General features: G+C 67.1%; 1 protein-coding gene across 1 annotated transcript; it reads left to right on the top strand.

The window, feature by feature from the left end:
• Positions 1 to 1015: 1015 nt before the first annotated feature.
• On the top strand, positions 1016 to 11620 carry LOC309452661 (bromodomain-containing protein 2-like). The gene is given in 20 exon segments (XM_082077302.1): positions 1016 to 1182; positions 2958 to 3258; positions 3979 to 4116; positions 4921 to 5062; positions 5828 to 6024; positions 7028 to 7241; positions 7244 to 7410; positions 8498 to 8626; positions 9381 to 9428; positions 9432 to 9569; positions 9571 to 9636; positions 9741 to 9773; positions 9775 to 9884; positions 9961 to 10139; positions 10142 to 10215; positions 10217 to 10271; positions 10370 to 10416; positions 10418 to 10493; positions 11030 to 11103; positions 11109 to 11620. Coding segments are annotated over 20 exon segments (2268 nt in total). The 5' UTR covers positions 1016 to 1153; the 3' UTR covers positions 11160 to 11620.
• The last annotated feature ends 6 nt before the right edge of the window (positions 11621 to 11626 follow it).

The following is an 11626-nucleotide window of genomic DNA, read 5'->3' as shown; positions in this document are numbered from 1 at the left end:
GGGCGGGGGATCCCCCCGCTGCCCGGGGGTGGCGGGGCGGCGCGGGGCCGCCCGGCAGCGCCGGTTCATTGTCCGCCCGGCGCGGCCGGAGCCGCCGCTCAAGATGGCGCCTCCGGCCCCGTCTCCTCTCCGGGGAGCGCGACAACAACCTCCAACGGCCGGTTCCGCCGGCCCGCCCCGCCCCCCACGTGACCCGCCCGCCAATCGCCGCGCAACGAATGGCAGCGCCGGCCAATGGGCGGTGACAGCGGCGGCTCCGCGGTTCGAGGCGCCGGGCGGAAAGCCGGGAGGGGCGGGGAGCGGCGCGGCTGAGCGACGCGCCGCGCGGCCAATGGCAGAAGCGCGGCGGGCTCGGCTCCGCCCAGCGAGGCCGCGGCGGGGCGGGGCGGGCCGGGCGGGTGATGTCAGCGGCGCCGCCGCCCAATGAGGGGCTGGCTGGTGTCTATATAAGGGCGGCCGGGGGCAGGCCGAGAGGCGCCATTTCGCTGGGACGGAGCACGGAGCGGGTCGGCCCGGTGGCGAGCGGGGGGCGGCCCCAAACCGGATCCATCCTCCGCCGGGCGGCCCAGCCCCCGCCTCCGCGCCTCCCGGAGGGCTCGCCGGACCCTCCCCGGCCTCCGTAGCGACCCCTGCCTGCGGCCGGCGGCGAGGGGCCTGCCTCCCCGCCCCCCGCCTCCCGCCCTCCGCCCCTCGGGGAGCCAAGATGGAGCCCGCCCGCTGAGCGGCGCCGCCAGCCGCGCCATCCGCCGCCATCCGCCGCCATCCGCCGCCCGGAGCGCCGCGCCTCGCCTCGCCCGCCGCCTCCCCCGCCGCGCCCGGCGCCCAGCGACGCGGCCAGGCCGGTATTGAGCGGATCGCGGGGGATCCGGGGCGCAGCGGCGGCGCCGAAGAGCCCCCCCCCCCCCGCCAACCAGCGCTCCCCGCCGCCATTTTCTCCGCGCCCGTGGATGTGAGGCCGCCGGATGGGCCCGGCCGGAGCCGCCGCCGCCTGAGCCGCGTCCCCGCCCGGCCCGGGGAGGGGACCCCCCCGGGGATGCGCTGACGGGGGGGGGCGCCCCCCGCCCACCCGCGAGCGCTGAACCCCGCGTGTCCGGGCAAAGTGGGGGGGTCGTCGGAGGAGCCGCGCGCGCGGGCCGGGCACGGAGCCGCCGCCATGCTGCAGAACGTCAACCCCCAGAGCAAGTAGGTGCCGCGGGGGCGGGGCACGCGTGGGGGGGGGGCTCGTGTCACCCCGTGTCACCCCGTGACACCCGCGGGCTCGGGCCGCGGCCCTGCGCGGGCGCACGGGGACGGGCGCGCGCGCCGGGGGGGGTCAGCACCCCACCCGTGACACTGTCACCCGCGTGTCCCCGCGCCCGGCGCCGTCCTTGGCGTCCTTGGCGGCCCCGGGTGACAGTTGGTGACAGGTCACTGGGGTCCCACCCCCCCCACCCGGGGTGGGGGGTCGGGCGGGAGCCGTGGGACCCACGAGGGTCCCGTCGGTGTCCACGGGGTCCTGCTGTGTCATTGGTGTCCCGTTGGTGTCCCCGAGGGTCCTGTTGGTGTCACCAGCGTCCCGTCGGTGTCCCCGAGGGTCCCGTTGGTGTCCCCGGGGTCTCGCTTTGTCACCAGTGTCCTGTTGGTGACACCGGGGGTCCTGCTGTGTCACCAGTGTCCCGTCGGTGTCCCCAGGGTGCCACTGTGTCACCAGCGTCCCGTCGGTGTCCCCGAGGGTCCTGTCAGGGTCCCGTTGGTGTCCCCGAGGGTCCCGTCGGTGTCCCCGAGGGTCCCGCTGTGTCACCAGTGTCCCATTGGTGTCCCTGAGTGTCCCGTTGGTGTCCCCGGGGTCTTGCTGTGTCACCAGCATCCCATTGGTGTCCCCAGGATCCTGCTGTGTCCCGAGGGTCCTGCTGTGTCACCAGTGTCCCGTTGGTGTCCCCAGGGTCCCACTGTGTCACCAGCGTCCCATTGGTGTCCTGAGGGTCCCGTCGGTGTCCCCAGGGTCCCACTGTGTGCCGAGGGTCCCGCTGTGTCACCAGTGTCTCATTGGTGTCCCCGAGGGTCCCGTTGGTGTCCCCGAGGGTCCTGCTGTGTCACCAGCGTCCCATTGGTGTCCTGAGGGTCCCGTCGGTGTCCCTGGGGTCCTGTTGTGTCACCAGCGTCCTGTTGGTGACACCGGGGTCCTGCTGTGTCACCAGTGTCCCGTCGGTGTCCCCGAGGGTCCCATTGGTGTCCCCAGGGTGCCACTGTGTCACCAGTGTCCCGTTGGTGTCCCTGAGGGTCCCATCGGTGTCCCCAGGGTCCTATTGTGTCCCCAGCGTCCCGTTGGTGTCCCTGGGGTCCCGTTGGTGTCCCGAGGGTCCCGCTGTGTCACCAGCGTCCCGTTGGTGTCCCTGAGGGTCCCATCGGTGTCCCCAGGGTCCCGTTGGTGTCCCCGGGGTCCCGTTGGTGTCCCCAGGGTCCCGCTGTGTCACCACCATCCCATCGGTGTCCCCACATTACGGTGGCGGCTGCACCGTGTCCCCGCGGGTCCCCACCGCGCAACGGTGACAGCGGCATAACGGCCCAGCCGCGGGTGTCCCCGAATCCCCCCGGCGGGCGGGTGTCACCGCGCACTGGGTGTCACCGTCACCACGACACTGGGTGTCACCGTCCCCGCAACACTGGGTGTCACCGTCCCCGCGACACGCTCGGTGTCACCATCCCCGCAACACTGGGTGTCACTGTCCCCGCGACACGCTGGGTGTCACCGTCACCCCTTGGCATGGGGACGGACCTGGACCCGCGTCAGCCCCCCGACACCGGGCGCTCGTTCGGCTCCGGTTCCCGCGCGTTCTGGCCAAACCCGGGGGGTCGGGGGAGCGGGTTGGGGTCCCTGGCGAACCCGGGGGGTCGGGGGAGCGGGTTGGGGTCCCCGGCGCCGTCTCGGCTCCTCCCGCGGCTCCTCGGGCCCCCGTAACCGCGCGTCTCTCCCGCAGGATTCTGGGGGAGGGCAACGCTGGGCTCATGGGGCTGGCGCCCGAGTCCACCCCCGGCAAGCGCATCCGCAAACCCTCGCTGCTGTACGAGGGCTTCGAGAGCCCCACCATGGCGTCGGCTCCGGCGCCGCCGGCCCCGCAGGCCAACCCCCCCCCGCCCGAGGTGTCGAACCCCAAGAAGCCGGGGCGCGTCACCAACCAGCTGCAGTACCTGCACAAGGTGGTGATGAAGGCGCTCTGGAAGCACCAGTTCGCCTGGCCCTTCCGCCAGCCCGTCGACGCCGTCAAGCTGGGTTTGCCGGTACGGCGGGGGGGCCGCGGGGGGGGGTGAGTGTGTGTGTGCCCCCCCGTGTCCCCGAAGGCGCAGGCAGGGGGGTCGAGGCACGTCCATTGCCGAATTCCGCACCCCACGTGTGTCCCCCCCAAAGCACAGGGCGAGCGCCACCCCCCACCCCCCCCCAGCCACATCGCAGGTGCCGGGGCTGCGCGCCCCCCCCGGGGGTGACCCCCCACCCCCCGTAGCCGTGGGGCAGGTTTGGGGGGCGCCCTCAGCGCTGCCACCCCCCCTTTTTGGCTTTGCCCCCCCGAGGTCTGGATGAGGCGACGCAGCCGCTCTTTGGGGACCCCCGGACCCCCCCGCGCCCCCCCAGCTAATCTCTTGTCCCCTGAATGCGTTTTGCAGATGCCCATCCATGAATTTGTAGAAGACAGCCAACTGTGACCCCAAAATTAAACGCCAGCCCCCCCGTGCACCTGTGGCGCCCAAGGAGTTAAAGCCCGGAGGTAAATTAAAGTTCACAGAGGTTTTGCTCTTGAAATTCCCAGTTTAGCCAGAAATTCCGCCCCCCCCCAGCCCCATCCCATCTCCCACGGGGGGGACACACACCAAAACGAGCACCCCCCGTAGCGTAGGGTGACTCGGGGGGGTCCCCGCACCCCCTGCCTGCGCCTGAGTGAGAGCTGGTGTGCGAGCGGCACGCGGTGTCACCAACACCCCCCCTGACCCCCCGTGTCCCCCCAGGACTACCACAAGATCATCAAGCAGCCCATGGACATGGGGACCATCAAGCGGCGCCTGGAGAACAATTATTACTGGGGGGCCGCCGAGTGCATGCAGGACTTCAACACCATGTTCACCAACTGCTACATCTACAACAAGGTGAGAACCGGCAGCGCGGCACCGTCCGGCGCGTTGGGACGCCGGTGGGGTCGTGATGGTGGTTGTGATGGTGGTTGTGACACCGGTTGGGTTGTGATGGTGGTTGTGATGGTGGTTGTGACACTGGTTGGGTTGTGATGGTGGTTGTGACGATGGTTGTGACACCGGTTGGGTTGTGATGGTGGTTGTGATGGTGGTTGTGACGGTGGTTGTGACACCGGTTGGGTTGTGATGGTGGTTGTGACACCGGTGGGGTTGTGATGGTGGTTGTGGTGGTGGTTGTGACACCGGTGGGGTTGTGACGCCGGTTGGGTTGTGATGGTGGTTGTGATGGTGGTTGTGATGGTGGTTGTGACACCGGTTGGGTTGTGATGGTGGTTGTGACACCAGTTGGGTTGTGATGGTGGTTGTGATGGTGGTTGTGACACCAGTTGGGTTGTGACAGTGGTTGTGACACCGGTTGGGTTGTGATGGTGGTTGTGATGGTGGTTGTGACACCGGTTGGGTTGTGACGGTGGTTGTGACACCGGTTGGGTTGTGATGGTGGTTGTGACGGTGGTTGTGACACCGGTTGGGTTGTGATGGTGGTTGTGATGGTGGTTGTGACACCGGTTGGGTTGTGACGGTGGTTGTGACACCGGTTGGGTCGTGATGGTGGTTGTGATGGTGGTTGTGACACCGGTGGGGTTGTGATGGTGGTTGTGACACCGGTGGGGTTGTGATGGTGGTTGTGACACCGGTTGGGTTGTGACGGTGGTTGTGACGCCGGTTGTGACGCCGGCTGTGCCGCCGCCTGTCCCGCAGCCCACGGATGACATCGTCCTGATGGCCCAAACCCTGGAGAAGATCTTCCTGCAGAAGGTGGCGCAGATGCCGCCGGACGAGCAGGAGATCGTGGTGCCGCTGGCCAAGAACAGCCACAAGAAAGGAGCGTCGCGCGCGGCCGGTACGGTGATGGAGCCGGTGACACAGGGTGGGCCGCGGCGGGTGATGGAGCCGGTGCCGCGGGGTGGGGCCGCGGCGGGTGATGGAGCCGGTGCCGCGGGGTGGGGCCGCGGCGGGTGATGGAGCCGGTGCCGCGGGGTGGGGCCGCGGCGGGTGATGGAGCCGGTGCCGCGGGGTGGGGCCGCGGCGGGTGATGGAGCCGGTGCCGCGGGGTGGGGCCGCGGCGGGTGATGGAGCTGGTGCTGCGGGGCGGGCCGTGGCGGGTGATGGAGCCGGTGACGCGGGGTGGGCTGTGGCGGGTGATGGAGCCGGTGACGCGGGGTGGGCTGTGGCGGGTGATGGAGCCGGTGCCGCGGGGTGGGCTGTGGCGGGCGATGGAGCCGGTGCCGCGGGGTGGGCTGTGGCGGGTGCTGGAGCCGGTGACATGGGGTGGGCTGTGGCGGGTGATGGAGCCGGTGACACGGGGTGGGCTGTGGTGGGTGCTGGTGACATGGGGTGGGCTGTGGCGGGTGATGGAGCCGGTGACACGGGGTGGGCTGTGGTGGGTGCTGGTGACATGGGGTGGGCTGTGGCGGGTGATGGAGCCGGTGACGCGGGGTGGGCTGTGGCGGGTGATGGAGCCGGTGACACGGGGTGGGCTGTGGCGGGTGCTGGTGACATGGGGTGGGCTGTGGCGGGTGATGGAGCCGGTGCCGCGGGGTGGGCCGCGGCGGGTGCCGGAGCCGCGGCGGGTGCCGGAGCCGCGGCGCTGACGTCCCGCTCGCAGCGCTGCTGGCGGGGCTGGCGGGCGCCCCGCAGGTGCCGGCCGTGTCCTCGGGGTCCCACGGAGCCGCGTACGGCGCCGCCAGCCCCGACATCCCCACCACCATCGTCAGCATCCCGCACCCCTCGGTCATCGCCGCCCCGCTGCTCAAGCCGCTGCACGCGCCCCCCCTGCCCGCGCCCACCCAGCCCCTGGCCAAGGTGGGGGACGGGGGGGGTTTGGAAGGATTTGGGGGGGTTTGGTGGGTTTGGGGGTTCAGGAGGATTTGGGGAGAGATTTGGGAGGGTTTGGGGGGTTCAAGAGGATTTGTAGGGGATTTTGGGGGGGTTGGAGGGATTTGGGGGTTCAGGTAGATTTGTAGAGCATTTTGGGCTGGATTTGGGAGGATTGGAGGGGTTGGGGGTTCAGGTGGGATTGGTAGGGGATTTGGGGCTGGATTTGGGAGGGTTTGGGGGTTCAGGAGCATTTGGGGGGAGATTTGGGAGGGTTTGGGCGTTCAGGAGCATTCGTAGGCGATTTTGGGGTGGATTTGGGAGGGTTTGGGGGTTTGGGAGCATTGGTGGGGGATTTTGGGCTGGATTTGGGAGGCTTTGGGGGTTCAGGAGGATTCGTGGGTAGACTGGGGAGGTTTTTGGGGGTTCAGGAGCATTGGTGGGGGATTTGGGGCTGGATTTGGGAGGGTTTGGAGGGGTTCAGGTAGGTTTGTAGGTGATTTTGGGCTGGATTTGGGAGGTTTGGGGGTTCAGGAGGATTCGTGGGCAGACTGGGGAGGTTTGGGGGTTCAGGGGGATTTGGGAGGTTTGGGGGTTCAGGAGGATTCGTGGGTGGATTTGGGAGGTTTGGGGGTTCAGGAGAATTCGCGGGCAGACTGGGGAGGTTTGGGGGTTCAGGTGGATTTGGGGTGGGTTTGGGGGCTCAGGCGGATTTGGGGGTGGGTTTGGGGTTCAGGCGGATTTGGGGGCAGGTTTGGGGGGTTTGGGGGTTCAGGCGGATTTGGGGTGGGGTTTGGGGGTTCAGGTGGATTTGGGGTGGGTTTGGGGGTTCAGGGGGATTTGGGGGGTGGGTTTGGGGGTTCAGGAGGGTTTGGGGGTAGGTTTGGGAGGTTTGGGGTTCAGGTGGGTTTGGGGGTGGGTTTGGGGGCTCAGGCGGATTTGTGGGAGGTCTGGGGCTCAGTCCGCTCAGCCCCCATCCCATCCCCCCCCAGAAGAAGGCGTGAAGCGGAAAGCCGACACCACGACCCCCACGCCGGCGGCCATGCTGGGCAGCGGGGACTCGTCGCTGTCTCCGTCGCCCTCGGGGCCGTCGCCCCCCGAGCCCAAGGCCGCGCGGCCCCCCCCGCGGCGCGAGAGCGGCCGGCCCATCAAGCCCCCCCGCAAGGACCTGCCCGACTCGCAGCAGCACCAGACGTGCCGGCGCGGAAGCTGCCGGAGCAGCTGCGGTACTGCAGCGGCATCCTCAAGGAGCTGCTGTCCAAGAAGCACGCGGCCTACGCCTGGCCCTTCTACAAGCCCGTGGACGCCTCGGCGCTGGGGCTGCACGACTACCACGACATCATCAAGCACCCCATGGACCTCAGCACCATCAAGGTGGGCAAAGGGGGGGCGCGTTGGGGGGGTTGGGGTTCAGGAGGGTTTGGGGGTTCAGGAGGGTTTGGGGGTTCAGGAGGGTTTGGGGGGGTTTGGGTGTTCAGAAGGGTTTGGAGGGGTTTGGGGGTTCAGGAGGGTTTGGGGGGGTTTGGACAGGTTGGAGACTTGGGAGGGTTTGGGGGGGTTTGGGGGTTCAGGAGGGTTTGGACAGGTTGGGGGAGATGTGGGAGGGTTTGGGGGGTTCAGGAGGGTTTGGGGGTTTGGGAAGGTCTGGACAGGTTGAAGATTTGGGAGGGTTTAGAGGGGTTTGGGGAGATTGGGGGGTTTTGGGGCATTTGGGAGGGTTTGGAGGGGTTTGGGGGTTCAGGAGGGTTTGGGGTTCAGGAGGGTTTGCACGGAGGGAGATGTGGGAGGGTTTGGGGGGGTTCAGGGAGGGTTTGGGGGGAGTTTAGGGGTTCAGGGGGTTTGGGGGTTCAGGAGGGTTCAGGAGGGTTTTGGGGGTTCAGGAGGGTTTTGGGGGAGTTTAGGGGTTCAGGAGGGTTTGGGGGTTCAAGAGGGTTGGGAGGGTCTGGACAGGTTGGAGACTTGGGAGGGTTTGGGGGGGTTTGGGGGTTCAGGAGGGTTTGGACAGGTTGGGGGGGTTCAGGAGGGTTTGGGGGTTTCAGGGGGGTTTGGGGGGTTTGGGGGGCTCAGGGTTTTGGGGGGTTTGGACAGGCTGGGGAAGATTTGGGGCATTTTGGGGGCTCAGATTGGGGGCATTTGGGAGCGTTTTGGGGAGGGTTTGGAGGAGTTTGGGGGTTCAGGAGGGTTGGGACAGGTTGGGGGGGGTTTGAGGGGGACTTGGGAAGGGTTTGGGGGGATTTGGGGGACACTTGGGAGGAGGTTTGGGAGGGTTTGGACAGGTTGGGGCATTTGGGAGGGTTTTGGGGGGATTTGGGAAGGTTCGGACAGGTTGGGGGTTTGGGGGGATTGCAAGAGGATTTGGGGTTTTGGGGCTTTTTGGGAGGATCTGGAGGGTTTGGGGGGTTCAGGAGGGTTTGGGGTGTCGGGGGGTATTTGGGGTCCCGCTCACGTCCCCCCAAACCAGCGGAAGATGGAGAACCGCGACTACCACGACGCGCAGGAATTCGCCGCCGACGTGCGGTTGATGTTCTCCAACTGCTACAAGTACAACCCGCCCGACCACGACGTGGTGGCCATGGCACGGAAACTGCAGGTCGGGCACCCCAAAAACACCCCAGAACACCCCAAAACCACCCCTCCAAAACACCCCCCCAGACCCCCCCAAAACACCGACCACGACGTGGTGGCCATGGCCAGGAAACTGCAGGTCGGGCACCCCAAAAACACCGCAAAACACCCCAAAACACCCCCCCAAAACACCCCCAGAACCCCCCCAAAACCCCGACCACGACGTGGTGGCCATGGCATGGAAACTGCAGGTCAGGGAGCCCAAAACACCCAAAACACCCCCAAAAACACCCCAAAACACCCCCAAAACACCCTTAAACCCCCCCCAAAACACCGACCACGACGTGGTGGCCATGGCCAGGAAACTGCAGGTCGGGAGCCCAAAACACCCCAAAACACCCCCAGAACCCCCCCAAAACACCAACCACGACGTGGTGGCCATGGCCAGGAAACTGCAGGTTGGGGGACACCCCAAAACACCCCCCACGTCCCCCAAACACCCCCCCGTCCCCCCTGAAACCACCCCCCTATCCCCCCCCCCGAACCACCCCCCCTTCCCTGCCCAAACACCCCCCCAAACCACACCCCACACCCCCAAACACCCCCACGTCTGCCCCCCAAACACCCCCCCATCCCACAGCCCCCAAAATACTCCCCCCAAACACCCCCCACATCCCTCCCCAAAACCCACACCCCAACCCCCCATCCCAAAACACCCCACACACCCCCAAACCCCCCCATGTCCCCCAAAACCCCCCCAACCCCCCTGTCCCGCGCAGGATGTGTTCGAGTTCAGCTACGCCAAGATGCCGGACGAGCCGCAGGACTAGGGCGCCGCGGCCGCCTCGGCGCCGCTGCCCGGCGCCCTCTCCAAATCCTCCTCGGACGAATCCTCGAGCGACGAGGACGACGAGGACGACGACGAGGACGAGGACGACGAGGACGAGAGCAGCAGCGGCAGCTCATCCGGGCAGCGCCGAGAGCTCGGACTCGGAGGAGGAGCGCGCGCACCGCCTGGCCGAGCTGCAGGAGCAGGTGCGGCCCCCCGGCCCCGCGGCGCCGGCGCCGCCGCCTCCCCGCCTCACCGCTGTCTCCCACAGCTGCGCGCCGTGCACGAGCAGCTCGCTGCCCTCTCGCAGGGCCCCGTTTCCAAACCCAAGAAGAAGAGGGAGGAAGAAGAAGAAGAAGAAGGCGGAGAAGCACAGGGCGCGCGGAGCCGGCGACGAGGAGGCGCGGGCGCGCCAGGCGCAGCTGCGCCGTGCCAGGAGAGCCGCCGGCGCCAAGTGAGTGCGCGCGGAGCCGCCGGCCCCCGTGGGGCTGCAAACCGGGGTCCGACGCGCCGTTTCTCCCCCCCGCCAGGAGCTCCAAGAAGGCGCCCAAAGCGGCTCCGGCGCCGCCGCCCGCGCTCTACGACTCGGAGGAGGAGGAGGAGAGCAAACCCATGACGTACGACGAGAAGCGGCAGCTCAGCCTGGACATCAACAAGCTGCCCGGGGAGAAGCTGGGCCGCGTGGTGCACATCATCCAGTCCCGCGAGCCTCGCTGCGCGACTCCAACCCCGAGGAGATCGAGATCGACTTCGAGACGCTCAAGCCCTCGACGCTGCGCGAGCTCTGAGCGCTACGTCCTGTCCTGCCTGCGCAAGAAGCCGCGCAAGCCCTACAGCGAAAGTGAGCGGGGACGGGGGTTTGGGGGACCGCGCTGGGCCAGGGGGGTTTGGGGACCCCTCTGGGGTTTTGGGGACCCCCCTGACCCCCCGTCCCCGCAGCCCTGAAGAAGCCGGTGGGGAAGACGAAAGAGGAGCTGGCGCTGGAGGAAGAAGCGGGAGCTGGAGAAGCGGCTGCAGGACGTGAGCGGGCAGCTCAACTCGGCCAAGAAGCCGCCCAAGAAGGGTGAGCGGGGCACGGCCCCCCGTTTCCCGACCATTTCCCCCCCATTTCTCCTCCATTTCCTGGCCATTTCCCCCCTGCCACAGACAAGCTGGAGTCAGCGCAGCTGGTCCCCCCATTTCCTGACCATTTCCACCCCCGTTTCCTAACCATTTCCCCCTCATTTCCCAACTCTTTCCCCCTTATTTCCTGACCATTTCCCCCAGTTTCCCGACTCTTTCCACCTCATTTCCTGACCATTTCCCCATTATTTCCCTGCAGCCACACACAAGCCAGAGTCCCCGTTTCCCGACCGTTTCCCCCCCGGTTTCCCGACCGTTCCCCCCGTTTCCCCCGGTTTCCCGACCGTTTCCCCCCCATTTCCTGACAGTTTTCCGTTATTTCCCTGCAGCCACACAAAAGCCGGAGTCCCATTTCCCCCCCATTTCCCCTGGTTTCCCCCCCGTTTCCTGACCGTTTCCCCCCGTTTCCTGACCGTTTCCCCCCGTTTCCTGACCATTTCCCCCCGTTTCCTGACCGTTTCCCTGTTATTTCCGCAGCCACGGACAAGCCGGAGTCGGCGCAGCCCGTCCCCGTCTCCCGCCTCAGCGCCTCCAGCTCCAGCTCCGACTCGTCCAGACCAGCTCCAGCTCCTCGTCCTCCGACACCAGCGACTCGGACTCGGGGTAGGGGGGGGCGGCCCCCCCGGGGCCCTTCGTGGGGGGGGGCGCCCCGTGTTCCCAGTGGGGGGGCCGGGCTGGGTCCCCCCCTCCCTCCCCCCCAGGTTTTACTGTTTGTTGTTTTAGGGTTGGTTTATTTGTTTTTCTTTTATTGTTTTTTTGGGGGAGTTTTTTTCCAAAGGGGAAAAATTGGGGTTTTTATGAAAAAAAAAAAAAAAAAAGATAAAAACCAGTTAAAAAAAAAAAATAAAAACCTTTTAAAAAACAATAAAAAAAATAAAGAAGCTGCGGGGGGCGGGGGGGTCGTGAGTCCCTGGGTGGGTTTTGCTGGGGGGGGGGCCCTTCCCCCTCCCACCCACCCCCCCCTCTGTGGAAGACTTAATTTATTTGCGCCGCGGGACCCTGGACACCCTGTGTCCCCCCCCCAGGACACCCCATGTGTGTCCCCCCCAGGACATGGGTGTCCCCCCCACGCCC

The sequence above is a fragment of the Streptopelia decaocto genome, assembly GCF_964273445.1.
Source record: "Streptopelia decaocto genome assembly, contig: HAP1_SCAFFOLD_2360, whole genome shotgun sequence".
Lineage (NCBI taxonomy): Eukaryota > Metazoa > Chordata > Aves > Columbiformes > Columbidae > Streptopelia > Streptopelia decaocto.
This window is presented reverse-complemented; position numbering and strand designations above follow the sequence as displayed.